We start from the raw sequence: 17,566 nt of genomic DNA, 5'->3' as shown, positions 1-17,566 counted from the left end.
TCCCAAGGGAATCCTTTAGATTCACACCAACAGATATATTTTTTCCATATTTTGTGGTAAATTTTTCTAGTTACAGGCTTTCTGGCCTGAACAAGAGTATCAATAACAGAATCTGAGAACCCTCGCTTTGATAAGATCAAGCGTTCAATCTCCAAGCAGTCAGCTGGAGTAGGACCAGATTCGGATGTTCGAACGGACCTTGAACAAGAAGGTCTCGTCTCAAAGGTAGCTTCCATGGTGAAGCCGATGACATATTCACCAGATCTGCCTACCAAGTCCTGCGTGGTTACGCAGGAGCTATCAAGATCACCTACGCCCTCTCCTGATTGATCCTGGCTACCAGCCTGGGGATGAGAGGAAACGGCGGGAATACATAAGCTAGGTTGAAGGTCCAAGGTGCTACTAGTGCATCTACTAGAGTCGCCTTGGGATCCCTGGATCTGGACCCGTAGCAAGGAACCTTGAAGTTCTGACGAGAGGCCATCAGATCCATGTCTGGAATGCCCCACAGTTGAGTGATTTGGGCAAAGATTTCCGGATGGAGTTCCCACACCCCCGGATGCAATGTCTGACGAATCAGAAAATCCGCTTCCCAAGTTTCCACTCCTGGGATGTGGATTGCAGACAGGTGGCAGGAGCGAGTCTCCGCCCATTGAATGATTTTGGTCACTTCTTCCATCGCCAGGGAACTCCTTGTTCCCCCCTGATGGTTGATGTACGCAACAGTCGTCATGTTGTCTGATTGAAACCGTATGAACTTGGCCCTCGCTAGCTGAGGCCAAGCCTTGAGAGCATTGAATATCGCTCTCAGTTCCAGAATATTTATCGGTAGAAGAGATTCTTCCCGAGACCAAAGACCCTGAGCTTTCAGGGATCCCCAGACCGCGCCCCAGCCCATCAGACTGGCGTCGGTCGTGACAATGACCCACTCTGGTCTGCGGGAGGTCACCCCTAGCGACAGGTTGTCCAGGGACAGCCACCAACGGAGTGAGTCTCTGGTCCTCTGATTTACTTGTATCTTCGGAGACAAGTCTGTATAGTCCCCATTCCACTGACTGAGCATACACAATTGAAATGGTCTTAGATGAATGCGCGCAAAAGGAACTATGTCCATTGCCGCTACCATCAAACCTATCACTTCCATGCACTGTGCTATGGAAGGAAGAGGAACGGAAGGAAGTATCCGACAAGAGTTTAGAAGTTTTGTTTTTCTGGTCTCTGTCAGAAAAATCCTCATTTCTAAGGAGTCTATTATTGTTCCCAAGAAGGGAACTCTTGTCGACGGAGATAGAGAACTCTTTTCCACGTTCACTTACCATCCGTGAGATCTGAGAAAGGCCAGGACTATGTCCGTGTGAGCCTTTGCTTGAGGAAGGGACGACGCTTGAATCAGAATGTCGTCCAAGTAAGGTACTACAGCAATGCCCCTTGGTCTTAGCACCGCCAGAAGGGACCCTAGTACCTTTGTGAAAATCCTTGGAACAGTGGCTAATCCGAAAGGAAGCGCCACGAACTGGTAATGCTTGTCCAGGAATGCGAACCTTAGGAACCGATGATGTTCCTTGTGGACAGGAATATGTGGATACGCATCCTTTAAATCCACCGTGGTCAAGAATTGACCTTTCTGGATGGAAGGATTGCTCGAATGGTTTCCATTTTGGACGATGGAACCTTGAGAAACTTGTTTAGGATCTTGAGATCTAAGATTGGTCTGAACGTTCCCTCTTTTTTGGGAACTACGAACAGATTGGAGTAGAACCCCATCCCTCGTTCTTTTAATGGAACAGGATGAATCACTTCCAGAAGATAACCTTGGAAGACTATTTCTAGCGCCCAAGGATCCAGAACATCTCTTGCCCAAGCCTGAGTGAAGAGAGAGAGTCTGCCCCCCACCAAATCCGGTCCCGGATCGGGGGCCCGCATCTCATGCTGTCTTGGGAGCAGTGGCAGGTTTCTTGGCCTGCTTTCCTTTGTTCCAGCCTTGCCTTGGTCTCCAGGCTGGATTGGCTTGAGAAGAATTACCCTCCTGCTTAGAGGACGTAGCACTTGGGGCTGGTCCGTTTCTGCGAAAGGGACGAAAATTAGGTTTATTTTTGGCCTTGAAAGACCTATTCTGAGGAAGGGCGTGGCCCTTGCCCCCAGTGATATCAAAGATAAACTCTTTCAAGTCAGGGCCAAACAGTGTTTTCCCCTTGAAAGGAATGTCAAACAATTTGTTCTTGGAAGACGCATCCGCTGACCAAGATTTTAACCAAAGCGCTCTGCGCGCCACAATAGCAAACCCAGAATTTTTCGCCGCTAACCTAGCCAATTGCAAGGTGGCGTCTAGGGTGAAAGAATTAGCCAATTTAAGAGCACGAATTCTGTCCATAATCTCCTCATAAGAAGAAGAATTACTAATAATCGCCTTTTCTAGCTCATCGCACCAGAAACACGCGGCTGTAGTGACAGGGACAATGCATGCAATTGGTTGTAGAAGGTAACCTTGCTGAACAAACATCTTTTTTAGCAAACCTTCTAATTTTTTATCCATAGGATCTTGGAAAGCACAACTATCTTCTATGGGTATAGTGGTGCGCTTGTTTAGAGTAGAAACCGCCCCCTCGACCTTGGGGACTGTCTGCCATAAGTCCTTTCTGGGGTCGACTATAGGAAACAATTTTTTAAATATGGGGGGAGGTACGAAAGGTACACCGGGCCTGTCCCATTCTTTATTAACAATGTACGCCACCCGCTTGAGTATAGGAAAAGCTTCGGGGGGCCCCGGGGCCTCTAGGAACTTGTCCATTTTACATAGTGTTTCTGGAATGACCAGATAATCACAATCATCCAAATTGGATAACACCTCCTTAAGCAGAGCGCGGAGATGTTCCAACTTAAATTTAAAAGTAATCACATCAGGTTCAGCTTGTTGAGAAATTTTTCCTGAATCTGAAATTTCTCCCTCAGACAAAACCTCCCTGGCCCCCTCAGACTGGTGTAGGGGCCCTTCAGAAACAATATCATCAGCGGCCTCATGCTCTTCAGTATTTTCTAAAACAGAGCAGTCGCGCTTTCGCTGACAAGTGGGAATATTGGCTAAAATGTTTTTGATAGAATTATCCATTACAGCCGTTAATTGTTGCATAGTAAGGAGTATTGGCGCGCTAGATGTACTAGGGGCCTCCTGTATGGGCAAAACTGGTGTAGACGAAGGAGGGGATGATGCAGTACCATGCTTACTCCCCTCACTTGAGGAATCATCTTGGGCATCATTTTTACTAAATTTATTATGACATAAATCACATCTATTTAAATGAGAAGGAACCTTGGCTTCCCCACAGTCAGAACACAATCTATCTGGTAGTTCAGACATGTTAAACAGGCATAAACTTGATAACAAAGCACAAAAAACGTTTTAAAATAAAACCGTTACTGTCACTTTAAATTTTAAACTGAACACACTTTATTACTGCAATTGCGAAAAAGTATGAAGGAATTGTTCAAAATTCACCAAAATTTCACCACAGTGTCTTAAAGCCTTAAAAGTATTGCACACCAAATTTGGAAGCTTTAACCCTTAAAATAACGGAACCGGAGCCGTTTTTATATTTAACCCCTTTACAGTCCCTGGAATCTGCTTTGCTGAGACCCAACCAAGCCCAAAGGGGAATACGATACCAAATAATGCCTTCAGAAAGACTTTTCTATGTATCAGAGCTCCACACACATGCAGCTGCATGTCATGCTGTTCTCAAAAACAAGTGCGCCATACCGGCGCGAAAATGAGGCTCTGACTATGATTAGGGAAAGCCCCAATAGAATAAAGTGTCTAAAACAGTGCCTGCCGATATTATTTTACAAAAAATACCCAGATTAAATGATTCCTCAAGGCTAAATATGTGTAAATATGATCGATTTAGCCCAGAAAATGTCTACAGTCTTAATAAGCCCTTGTGAAGCCCTTATTTACTGTGTGAATAAAAATGGCTTACCGGATCCCATAGGGAAAATGACAGCTTCCAGCATTACATCGTCTTGTTAGAATGTGTCATACCTCAAGCAGCAAAAGACTGCTCACTGTTCCCCCAACTGAAGTTAATTCCTCTCAACAGTCCTGTGTGGAACAGCCATGGATTTTAGTAACGGTTGCTAAAATCATTTTCCTCATACAAACAGAAATCTTCATCTCTTTTCTGTTTCAGAGTAAATAGTACATACCAGCACTATTTTAAAATAACAAACTCTTGATTGAATAATAAAAACTACAGTTAAACACTAAAAAACTCTAAGCCATCTCCGTGGAGATGTTGCCTGTACAACGGCAAAGAGAATGACTGGGGTAGGCGGAGCCTAGGAGGGATCATGTGACCAGCTTTGCTGGGCTCTTTGCCATTTCCTGTTGGGGAAGAGAATATCCCACAAGTAAGGATGACGCCGTGGACCGGACACACCTATGTTGGAGAAACAATATCATTTTAACAAAATTATTGATTTTATTTATTAATTTATTTATTTTTGCATGCAGATCTTTGGTAATGCTGTGAATAATTTCTGAAACAATAAAAAATGACTTTGAATGTCCCTTTTAGCTTTGCATTCCTAAAGATATGAATACAAAATAAATATGTATTAAAAGCATTCTTGTTAGCAGAATTTGTTACGTCTTCCAGGTCAGGGAAACCCCCTAAAAAATGTCTTAAGTGTGTTCATCTCCTCTTTTTTTTCTGCAATCAATGATGGATAGATGTAAATGAGCCCTGCACATATCAAGCAATCACTGTGCAGCATGTAATGGGATCATGGTTTTGCATTCCATAAAATTCACTACAATTTTCAGGTTATAGCAAAAACAGGCAGAATAAATTAAGTGTATTACAAAGTTTCACTTTCTATTATTAAGCAGTTTATGGGGACTTACATTTTGAGATTAATGTCCTTTTAAGCTTGTTGATAGGAAGCAAAATTCTTGATATATTTTATAAATTGCATTTGATAAACAAGCATTGCACAAGACAAAATGTTTTCATTTAGGGTAGTGAGTGTAACACTCAATTACAAAATATACACAGTACTATTAGGTCGGTCTTGCTGTACAAAAACAGACAGAATGTTGTGTGCCACCAAAGTGACATACTTGTCCTCAGTCAGTTGCATTATAAACTATAGATGCCTCTGATTGGCTGCAAGAGCTGTGATGTAAGCACAAAGGGACGTTTGTTAAAAAACAAAACACAGTGTAGTGTGTTACCCCAATCTGCAGGAAGGTGCTATAAATAATGTATCTATTTTTTTTTTATTATAATTAATATTTAGCTAATAAAAATATATTTTATTAAAAGTAATATAGCAAATACTGTTTCTTTGCTTCTGGGGTCTTACTTTAAAATAGAGACTGCTTAATTAAAAAAAAAGAAAAACAATAAAAAAAACTTCAGATACGGTGATGCAGTGAAGTCTGTGCTCCAATGTTAAAGCTTTGGTACCATCTACTACGTATCCCTGGTTGATATGGTTATGACTATGATTAGTATAAATATATGAAGGGTTTTGGATGATACCTTAAAGTGATACTAAACCCAATTTTTTCTTTCATGATTCAGATAGAGAATACAATTTTAAACAACTTTCTAATTTATTCCTATTCATTTGTCTTCAATCTCTTGCTATCTTTATTTGAAAAAGCAGGAATCTAAGCTAAGGAGCTGGCCCATATATGGTTCAGCACCCTTGATAGAGCTTGCTAATTTATGGCTATATTTAGCCACCAATCAGCAAGAGTAACCCAGGTCTGAACCAAAAATGGGCCGGCTCCTAAGCTTACATTATTGCTTTTTAAATAAAGATAGCAAGTGAACAAAGAAAAATTAATAGGAGTAAACTAGAAAGTTGCTTAAAATGACATGCTCTATCTGAATCATGAAAGAAAACATTTGGGTTTAGTATCCCTTTAAGCAGAATAATTATTTAGCCCTGGCAAATTCTTTAGGATTCATATCATCTTCACAAAAAGGGAAACCTAATTTGAAGCACACACATAGCATGGTAAATACATTGCAGAGTGTAGGTAATCATCTTAAATATTCCAGCACCCACAGTGAAAGGCGAAGCAGGGTAATAACTTGCTGCAGCCTTCACGCTTCTTTTGCTTGCTGTTGTACCTTGGCACATTTGCAGTACCTTGCAGTGCACTGTTGCAGATGGCCGTACCATAAGGATGACACTCCTCTAGGAGTGCCTCTGGGTTGTGACTAGTTCATGTAGTGTATAGAGTACTGGCTACTTTTTGCTGGGTGAGCTCGTCTTTGGAGGTTTGTGACTCATGTTACTGTCAGAGACAAGACTGTCATTACCACAACGCCACAGCTGATCAGTAATACCTGCACCAGTGAGTTCCTAGAAAGAAAGAACAAATATGGAGGTCAGAAGATACACTCTAACAATTCTATTGTTTTAATAAATTGATCTATTAGTGATCAGGTTCACTGTTTTGTATACCATATGGATTTTTTTTTCTTCATATTTTTTTTTAACAACCTTTCTCAAATAATGACAAAGTTACAAAGAAAAAACAATTACATGACACACACTTGAACATTTGTTAGTTGTAGTATTATATTAAAGGGACATAAAATCCCCCAAAAATATTTCATGATTCAAAGAATATAATTTAAAAAAAAGCTTCCAATTTACTTCTATTATGAAATTTGCATTGTTCTCAAGTTATTCTTTGTTGAAGAGATATCTAGAGATAGGTAGAGTGCACATGCATGAAGCACTAAATTAAGGAAATAGTGCTGCCATCTTGTGGTCTTGCTAACAGATAACATTATAGCAAAACTGCTGCCATATAGTGTTGCAGATACATGCACGCTTCTTAACTTACTTTCCAGCTTTTTAACAAAGGATAACAATAAGACTAACAAAATTTCATAATAGAAGTATATTGGGAAGTTGTTTAAAATTCTATCTGAATCATGAAAAAAAAGTCCTTTTAAATATTATACAAAATATATTTCTGCATAGAATTATTTTCTCATGCTACTATAAACATAAATATTAATAAAAGCATATTTAAATATCTGATGTTCCAACACTGTGGTTTTCCTTACAATTTTTTTTTAAAGGATACTATATATTGCTTCCTGGCTAAGATTGGATCATTGATGCAAGTTTGGTACCCTAACATCATGTAACAGCGGTTTAATTAGATCATATGATAAATGAGCTTTAAATGACAATATTTTTTAGACATTTGTCTCTCCTTAAAGGGACACTGAACCCAATTTTTTTTCTTTCCTGATTCAGATAGAGCATGCAATTTTAAGCAACTTTCTAATTTACTCCTATTATCAATGTTTCTTCATTTTCTTGCTATCTTTCTTTTTGCATTTCAAATAAAGATACCAAGAGAATAAAGAAAATTTGATAATAGGAGTAAATTAGAAAACAGAATTTATGCTTACCTGATAAATTTCTTTCTTTTGCGATGTACCGAGTCCACGGATTCATCCTAACTTGTGGGATATTGTCCTTCCTGACAGGAAGTAGCAGAGAGCACCACAGCAGAGCTGTCTATATAGCTCCCCCCTTAACTCCACCCCCCAGTCATTCGACCGAAGGCCAAGGAAGAAAAGGAGAAACTATAAGGTGCAGAGGTGACTGAAGATTACACAAAAAATACTATCTGTCTTGAATAGACAGAGCAGGCCGTAGACTCGGTACATCGCAAAAGAAAATATTTTATCAGGTAAGCATAAATTCTGTTTTCTTTTGCAAAATGTACAGAGTCCACGGATTCATCCTAACTTGTGGGATTACCAATACCAAAGCTTTAGGACACGGATGAAGGGAGGGACAAGACCGGAACCTAAACGGAAGGCACCACTGCTTGCAAAACCTTTCTCCCAAAAATAGCCTCCGAAGAAGCAAAAGTATCAAATTTGTAAAACTTGGAAAAGGTATGAAACGAAGACCAAGTCGCAGCCTTACAAATCTGTTCAACAGAAGCATCTTTTTTAAAAGCCCATGTGGAAGCTACCGCTCTAGTGGAGTGAGCTGTAATTCTTTCAGGAGGCTGCTGTCCAGCAGTCTCATAAGCCAAACGGATGATGCTTTTCAGCCAAAAGGAAAGAGAGGTAGTCGTAGCCTTTTGACCTCTACGCTTTCCAGCATAGACAACAAAGAAGATGATTGGCGAAAAGCTTTGGTTGCCTGCAAATAAAACTTCAAGGCACGAACCACGCCCAAGTTGTGCCACAGACGGTCCTTCTTAGAAGGAGGATTAGGACACAGAGAAGGAACAACAATTTCCTGATTGATATTCCTGTTAGAAACAACCTTAGGGAGGAACCCAGGTTTGGTACGCAAAACCACCTTATCAGCATGGAAAACAAGATAAGGCGAGTCACATTGTAATGCAGATAGTTCAGAAACTCTTCGAGCTGAAGAGATAGCAACTAGAAACAGAATTTTCCAAGATAGAAGCTTAATATCTATGGAATGCATGGGTTCAAACGGAACCCCCTGAAGAACTTTAAGAACTAAATTGAGACTCCATGGCGGAGCAACAGGTTTAAACACAGGCTTAATTCTAACTAAAGCCTGACAAAAAGACCGAACGTCTGGGACATCTGCCTGACGCTTGTGCAACAGAATAGACAAAGCAGATATCTGTCCCTTTAAAGGAACTAGCGGACAATAATTTCTCCAATCCTTCTTGGAGCAAAGACAAAATCCTAGGAATCCTGATCTTACTCCATGAGTAGCCTTTGGATTCACACCAAAAAAGATATTTACGCCATATCTTATGATAGATCTTCCTGGTGACAGGCTTTCGAGCCTGAATCAAGGTATCTATGACCGACTCAGAGAAACCCCGCTTTGATAAAATCAAGCATGCAATCTCCAAGCAGTCAGTTGCAGAGAAATTAGATTTGGATGCTTGAATGGACCTTGAATCAAAAGGTCCCGTCTCAGTGGCAGAGATGACATGTCCACCAGGTCTGCATACCAAGTCCTGCGTGGCCACGCAGGCGCTATCAAAATCACCAAAGCTCTCTCCTGTTTGATTCTGGCAATCAGACGCGGAAGGAGAGGGAATGGTAGAAACACATAAGCCAGGTTGAACGACCAGGGTACTGCTAGAGCATCTATCAGTACTGCCTGAGGATCCCTTGACCTGGATCCGTAACGAGGAAGTTTGGCGTTCTGACGAGACGCCATCAGATCCAATTCTGGTGTGCCCCATAGCTGAACCAGTTGAGCAAACACCTCCGGATGGAGCTCCCACTCCCCTGGATGAAAAGTCTGACGACTTAGAAAATCTGCCTCCCAGTTCTTCACCCCTGGGATATAGATCGCTGATAGATGGCAAGAGTGAGAGTCTCTGCCCATCAGATTATCCTGGAAACTTCTATCATCGCCAAGGAACTCCTTGTTCCCCCCCTGATGATTGATATAAGCTACAGTCGTGTTGTCTGACTGAAACCTGACGAATCCGGCCGAAGCCAGCTGAGGCCACGCCTGAAGAGCATTGAATATCGCTCTTAATTCCAGAATATTTATCGGTAGGAGGGTCTCCTGAGTCCACAAACCCTGTGCTTTCAAGGAATTCCAGACTGCACCCCAGCCCAGTAGGCTGGAGTCCGTCATCACAATAACCCACGCTGGCCTGCGGAAACACATTTCCCTGGACAGGTGATCCTGTGACAACCACCAAAGAAGAGAGTCTCTGGTCTCTTGATCCAGATTTATCTGAGGAGATAAATCTGCATAATCCCCATTCCACTGTTTGAGCATGCATAGTTGCAGTGGTCTGAGATGCAAGCGAGCAAACTGAACTATGTCCATTGCCGCTACCATAAGTCCGATTATCTCCATACACTGAGCCACTGACAGCCGAGGAATGGAATGAAGACCTCGGCAGGTGGTTAAAATCTTTGATTTCCTGACCTCCGTCAGAAATATTTTCATGTCCACCGAATCTATCAGAGTTCCCAGGAATGGAAACTCTTGTGAGAGGAATAAGAGAACTCTTTTTCACGTTCACCTTCCACCCATGAGATCTTAGAAAGGCCAACACTAAGTCTGTGTGAGACTTGGCAAGTTGGAAAGTCGACGCTTGAATTAAGATGTCGTCTAGATAAGGCGCCACTGCTATGCCCCTCGGCCTTAGGACCGCCAGAAGGGACCCTAGCACCTTTGTGAAGATTCTTGGCGCCGTGGCCAACCCGAAGGGAAGAGCCACAAACTGGTAATGCCTGTCCAGAAAGGCAAACCTGAGGAACTGGCGATGATCTTTGTGGATAGGAATGTGCGGATACGCATCCTTTAGATCCACGGTAGTCATATATTGACCCTCCTGGATCATTGGTAAAATAGTCCGAATGGTCTCCATCTTGAAGGATGGAACTCTTAGGAATTGGTTTAGGATCTTGAGATCTAGAATTGGTCTGAAGGTTCCCTCTTTTTTGGGAACCACAAACAGATTGGAGTAGAAACCTTGCCCTGTTCTGTTTTCGAACTGGGCAGATCACTCCCATGGTAAAAAGGTCTTCTACACAGCGTAAGAACGCCTCTCTTTTTGTCTGGTTTACAGACAATTGAGAAAGATGGAACCTCCCCCTTGGAGGAGAATCTTTGAAATCTAGGAGATACCCATGGGTTACAATTTCTACGGCCCAGGAGTCCTGAACATCTCTTGCCCAGGCCTGAGCAAAGAGAGAAAGTCTGCCCCCTACTTGATCCGGTCCCGGATCAGGGCTAACCCTTCATGCTGTCTTAGTGGCAGCAGCAGGCTTTTTGACCTGTTTACCCTTGTTCTAAGCCTGGTTAGGTCTCCAGGTTGGCTTGGATTGAGCAAAGTTCCCCTCTTGCTTTGCAGCAGGGGAAGAGGAAGCGGGACCACCCTTGAAGTTTCGAAAGGATTGAAAATTATTTTGTTTGGCCCTTGTCTTATTTGACTTATCTTGAGGGAGGGCATGACCCTTCCCTCCAGTGATGTCTGAAATGATCTCTTTCAGTGCAGGCCCAAATAGGGTCTTACCTTTGAAAGGGATGGTCAAAAGCTTAGATTTAGATGACACATCAGCTGACCAGGACTTAAGCCATAACGCTCTTTGTGCTAAAATGTCAAAACCTGAATTCTTTGCTGCTAACTTAGCAAGATGAAAAGCGGCGTCTGTAATAAAATAATTAGCCAACTTAAGGCTGTCCAAAATATCATCTAGTGGGGTCTCCATCTGAAGAGCCTCTTCTAGAGCCTCAAACCAAAAAGCAGCTGCAGTGGTTACCGGAACAATGCACGCTATAGGTTGAAGAAGAAAACCCTGATGAACAAAAATTTTCTTTAGGAGACCCTCTAACTTTTTATCCATAGGATCAATGAAAGCACAACTGTCTTCAATAGGTATAGTTGTACACTTAGCCAGATTAGAAATAGCTCCCTCCACCTTAGGGACCGTCTGCCTTGAGTCCTTTATGGTGTCAGAAATGGGGAACATTTTCTTAAAAACAGGAGGGGGAGCAAACAGAATACCTGGTCTATCCCACTCCTTAGTAACAATGTCCGAAATCCTCTTAGGGACCGGAAAAACATCAGTGTAAACAGGAACCTCTAAATATTTGTCCATTTTACACAATTTCTCTGGAACGACAATAGGGTCACAATCATCCAGAGTAGCTAAAACCTCCCTGAGCAATAAACGGAGGTGCTCTAGCTTAAATTTAAATGCCGTCATATCTGAATCTGTCTGAGGGAACATCTTTCCTGAATCAGAAATCTCTCCCTCAGACAGCAAATCCCTCATCCCTACCTCAGAACATTTTAAGGGAATATCGGATACGGCTACTAAAGCGCCAGAAGGCTCAGCATTTGTTCTTAACCCAGAGCTACTGCGCTTCCCTTGCAACCCTGGCAGTTTAGATAAAACCTCTGTGAGGGTAGTATCCATAACTAAAGCCATATCTTGCAAGGTGAAAGAATTAGACGCACTAGAAGTACTTGGCATCGCTTGTGCGGGCGTAACTGGTTGACACACTTGGGGAGATCTAGATGGCGAAACCTGATTTCCTTCTGTCCGAGAATCATTTAATGCCAAATTCTTATAAGTCAAAATATGCTGTTTGCAATTTATAGACATATTAGTACAATTGGGACATTCTTAGAGGGGGTTCCACAATGGCTTCTAAACAAATTGAACAATGAGTTTCCTCAGTGTCAGACATGTTTAACAGGCTAGTAATGAAGCAAGCAAGCTTTGAAAACACTTTATTTAATGAAATAAACAATTTGCAAAAACGGTACTGTACCTTTAAGAGAAAAAAAGGCATACACAAACTGCAAAACAGGTTAAAATTGCTTCAAAAATTCCGAAATTTTAACAGTGTACCCACTAAGCTTTAGAAGGATTGCACCACAAGTAAAAAAGCAATAAACCCCCAAATGAAAAAAACGGATTGTTAATTGTCTAAAAACGGTTAAAACCCCCTAAAGCACCTTGCCACGGCTCTGCTGTGGCCCTACCTGCCCTTAGGAAGCGATAATATGGGGTTTAAAGCTTCAATTAGTCCCTCAGAAGACTATCAGGACCTCAGGAGAAGTTGCTTGCTGCTTGTAAATGTAGGCCCCGCCCACCTCACTCGATGTTGCTGGGGCCTACACAAAACTAACAAACCCTGCCTGAAAGCCATGTGGTTATAAACAACCCCAAAGAACCCTCAAGCAAATGTCCCATAAAACAGAAAACGTTACTCCCAGACAAAAAAAGGTTTGTCCCAAATTCACATAACAAACTGAGTGCCCACAAAAAATTAACCCTTTATGCAAGCTAGTAAAAACCTCTGATAACACTAGGATTAGTGCTTACCCTTCCCCTAATGGGGACACTGTCAGCCTTTCTGAGTTAACACAGTCTCTGCAGAAAATATGACTGAACATACCTCATTGCTGTATAGCAAGAAACCGTTCCTCACACTGAAGTTTTCCTGTACTCCTCAGCTTCTGTGGGAACAGCAGTGGACCTTAGTTACAAATGCTAAGATCATCATCCTCCAGGCAGAAATCTTCATCTATGTCCTGCCTGAGAGTAAATAGTACAACACCGGTACCATTTAAAAATAACAAACACTTGATTGAAGATAAAATAAAACTAACAGTTTAACACCTCTTCTCTTTACCCTTCCTGCTTAGAGCCAGCAAAGAGAATGACTGGGGGGTGGAGTTAAGGGGGGAGCTATATAGACAGCTCTGCTGTGGTGCTCTCTTTGCTACTTCCTGTCAGGAAGGACAATATCCCACAAGTTAGGATGAATCTGTGGACTCGGTACATCTTGCAAAAGAAAGTTGCTTAAAATTCCATGCTCTATCTGAATCACAAAAGAATAAATTTGGGTTCAGTGTCCCTTTAACGCCCACCTTACTCCTCTGTTGACGTCTATTGGCCTTCAAGCTTGTATTGCTTTATTTGTACCTCTCAAATGCACAAAGGATCAGGCATGTTCTAATTATGCGCTACGTAAGATTGTGGACGGAAAAATCAGGCCAGATTTTAAAGATATTTGCTCAATATGAGACATACTCAAAATACAAACTCAAAGCGTTCTTGACTGTCTATGAAAAACCTTGAACAGCCTCCAGTTTGTCACTCACAAGGCACCTTATGTGAAAGACTCTAGGACCCGTCACCTAAAGTTTTAAAGCTTTCATGTCAAAAGCGGTCATTTATATTTTCTTTAAAAAAATAGTTATGCCATAGCAATTTCTTCCACACATCTATGTTTTAACAAACCCAAAAATACAGTCTTGACATTTGACAAGTAGGCTGTCTTGTGATCCAAGTGACAGTAAAAATGTTGAGTTTTTTATATAAAATGTTTAGTTATGTGCAATGAAAGAATTTTGCATTATATTTTCATTTATACATCCAAAAAAACAGAGGATCACCAATTCCATGAGTGTAGCACAACATCGGAGTTAAGCTCTTGCAATCTCCTTTGGAAGAGAGGATTGAGTGACAGATAGATCCACATTTTGGCAGCTAGTGAGGTCACAGGCTCTCCCGACATTGCGGAAGCAGCAGCTTCAGTGGTGTTGAATGTTGGTGTTCAATGCCATTTCCCTTACTGTAAGGAGGATGAGGAGCCGTCGGTTCTTGTAATTTATCTGAGGAAATGTTTGTAAAGAGGACTCCCATCCAAAGACCGGTGTCCTGTGAGATTTTGCTCCCTTGTCAGCATTTGCTACCTTTCAGTGTGCATGTTCAGTATTACATAATCGCACTCCACATATGTAAAAAACATAATTTATGCTTACCGGATAAATTAATTTCCTTCCAGATAGGGAAAGTCCACGGCTTCATTCCTTACTGTTAGAAAATACAACACCACCAGGAGGAGGCAAAGACACCCCAGCCAAAGGCTTAAATATCCCTCCCACTTCCTCATTACCCCAGTTATTCTGCCGAGCGAACAAGGAAAAGTAGGAGAAACCATCAGGGTATAAAAGGTGCCAGAAGAATTTACTAAATAGGGGACTACCCATAGACCAGAAAAAATGAGCGGGGGCCGTTGACTCTCCCTATCTGGTAAGCATAAATTATGTTTTCCTTCTTAAGATAGGGAGAGAGTCCACGGCTTCATTCCTTACTGTTGGGAAAACTATACCCAAGCTCCAGAGGACACTGAATGAATAACGGGAGGGAACAAAAAGGAAGAGGCGGACCCTATTCTGAGGGCACCACAGCCTGCAAAACTTTTCTCCCGAAAGCTGCTTCAGCAAAAACATCAAGCTTGTAAAATTTTGAAAAAGTATGTAAGGAGGACCAGGTAGCTGCCTTACAAATCTGATCCATAGAGGCCTCGTTCTTAAAGGCCCAAGAGGAAGCCACTGCTCTAGTGGAATGAGACGTTATCCTCTCAGGAGGACAATGTCCTGCTGTCTCGTAAGCTAAGCGGATGACACTCCTTAACCAAAAAGATAGGGAAGTCGAAGTAGCCTCTGCCCTTTACGCTTCCCAGAATAGACAACAAAGAGGAAGATTGTAAACTCCTTAGTAGCCTGAAGATAGAACTTCAAGGCGCGAACCACATCCAAATTGTGAAGTAAGCGTTTCTTCGATGGAGAAGGATTAGGACAGAAGGAAGGAAACACAGAAAACAAAAAATCAGATACGGGGGCTCACATTGCAAAGCAGAGATCTCAGAAACTCTGCAGCAGAGGCAATAGCCAATAAAAAGAGAACCTTCCAAGATAGCAATTTAAAGGGACATAATACTCATATGCTAAATCACTTGAAAGTAATGCAGAATAACTGTAAAAAGCTGACAGGAAAATATCAGCTGAGCATCTCTATGTAAAAAAGGAAAATATTTTACCTCACAATTTCCTCAGCTCAGCAGAGTAAGTGCTGTGTAAAAATGTATCTAAGTTACTGTTCAGCTGCAGGTAAAAAATAAATAAATGAAGAAATTAACTGCAGCCAATCAGCATCAATAGTGCTGAGGTCATGAACTCTTACTGTGATCTCATGAAATCTCATTTAACTCTCATGAGATTTCATAATAAACTTCCTTAAACTGAATAGGGAAATAAAATGAGTGTGCACAAAGCTCACTCTCTTGCCTGTCCCAGGACAGGCATACTGATTTGCTGATTAAAGTCCTTTGCAATAGGGTTTGAATACTTAGCACATTTTGAGGTAAAATATCTTTCTTTTTTACATAGAGATGTTAAGGTGATATTGTCAACGGAATGCGCAGAGGCTCAAACGGAACCTGCTGCAAAACCTGAAGAACAAGATTTAGGCTCCAAGGAGGAGCCCCAGATCTAAACACAGGTGTGATCCTAATCATAGCCTTAACAAAGGACTGCACGTCTGGAAGCTCAGCCAGTCTTTTGTGCAATAAAACCAACAGGGACGAAATCTATCCCTTCAGGGAACTAGCAGAAAGGCCCTTCTCCAGTCCATCCTGGAGAAAAAAATATAAGATCCTGGCAACCTTAACTCGGTGCCAGGAAAAACCACGCTCTTCACACCAAAATAAGTAGGTCCTCCACACCTTGTGGTAGTAACGCAGAGTAACTGGTTTACGAGCTTGAATAAGAGTATCAATAACACTCTCAGAGAAACCTCTCTTGGCTAAAACTAAGCGTTCAATCTCCACGCAGTCAGCCTTAGAGAATCTAGATTTTGATGAACAAATGGACCTTGTATCAGCAGGTCCCTGCAACAAGGTAACTTCCACGGAGGAGATGAGGACATCCCCACTAGATCCGCGAACCACGTCCTTCGGGGCCACGATGGAGCAAATCAGAATTACTGATACCCGCTCCTGCTTGATGCGGGCCACCACTTGAGGAAGAAGCGGTAATGGAGGAAAAAGATATACGAGTTTGAACCTCCAGGGCACTGCTAGTGCATCTATTAGATCCGCTTGGGGGATCTCTCGACCCGTACCTGGGTAGCTTGGTATTGAGACGGGACGCCATGAGATCTCTCTCTAGCGTCCTCCACTTACTGCATATCTCTGCAAACACCTCGGGATGGTGAGACCATTCCCCTGGATGGAAGGATTGCCTGCTGAGAAAATCCGCCTCCCAGTTGTCCACACCAGGAATGTGGATTGCTGACAGCGAACAGCTGTGGGCCTCCGTCCACTCCAGAATCTGAGATACGTCCTTCATCGCCAAGGAACTTCTCATTCCCCCCTGATGGTTGATGTAAGCCACTGAGGTTATATTGTAAAGAATGACTGGGGTAATGAGGAAGTGGGAGGGATATTTAAGCCTTTGGCTTGGGTGTCTTTGCCTCCTCCTAGTAGCCAGGTGTTGTATTTCCCAACAGTAAGAAATTAAGCTGTGGACTCTCCCTATCTTAGGAAGGAAAAGGAGTGTGTGGAATGCGTTGATGTAATCAGGAGCAAGCACACAAAGGATTTAGAATATTCTGACAAGGAAGTTGAACTGTCAGATTTTGCTGCGGGCAGGAAATGTGCGGGTGATGAGATCTCAGCTTATAACATGCAAAGTGTAAAAACATAATTTATGTAAGAACTTACCTGATAAATTCATTTCTTTCATATTAACAAGAGTCCATGAGCTAGTGACGTATGGGATATACATTCCTACCAGGAGGGGCAAAGTTTCCCAAACCTTAAAATGCCTATAAATACACCCCTCACCACACCCACAAATCAGTTTAACGAATAGCCAAGAAGTGGGGTGATAAGAAAAAAGTGCGAAGCATATAAAATAAGGAATTGGAATAATTGTGCTTTATACAAAAAAATCATAACCACCACAAAAAAGGGTGGGCCTCATGGACTCTTGTTAATATGAAAGAAATGAATTTATCAGGTAAGTTCTTACATAAATTATGTTTTCTTTCATGTAATTAACAAGAGTCCATGAGCTAGTGACGTATGGGATAATGAATACCCAAGATGTGGATCTTTCCACACAAGAGTCACTAGAGAGGGAGGGATAAAATAAAGACAGCCAATTCCTGCTGAAAATAATCCACACCCAAAATAAAGTTTAATGAAAAACATAAGCAGAAGATTCAAACCGAAACCACTGCCTGAAGTA

General features: G+C 41.9%; 1 protein-coding gene across 1 annotated transcript in view; it reads right to left on the bottom strand.

The window, feature by feature from the left end:
- Nucleotides 1-4,390: 4,390 nt before the first annotated feature.
- Nucleotides 4,391-17,566, bottom strand: part of SLC39A13 (solute carrier family 39 member 13) — a 136,345-nt gene continuing 123,169 nt past the window's right edge. The window contains exon 10 of the mRNA XM_053720341.1: nucleotides 4,391-6,375. Within this exon, the coding sequence (XP_053576316.1) occupies nucleotides 6,300-6,375 (76 nt within the window). The 3' untranslated portion in view covers nucleotides 4,391-6,299. The remainder of the gene's footprint in view (nucleotides 6,376-17,566) is intronic.

Source organism: Bombina bombina, chromosome 7 (assembly GCF_027579735.1).
Source record: "Bombina bombina isolate aBomBom1 chromosome 7, aBomBom1.pri, whole genome shotgun sequence".
Classification (NCBI taxonomy): Eukaryota; Metazoa; Chordata; class Amphibia; order Anura; family Bombinatoridae; genus Bombina; species Bombina bombina.
The sequence above is the reverse complement of the archived record's forward strand: the minus strand, read 5'-3'. Positions and strand labels throughout refer to the sequence as shown.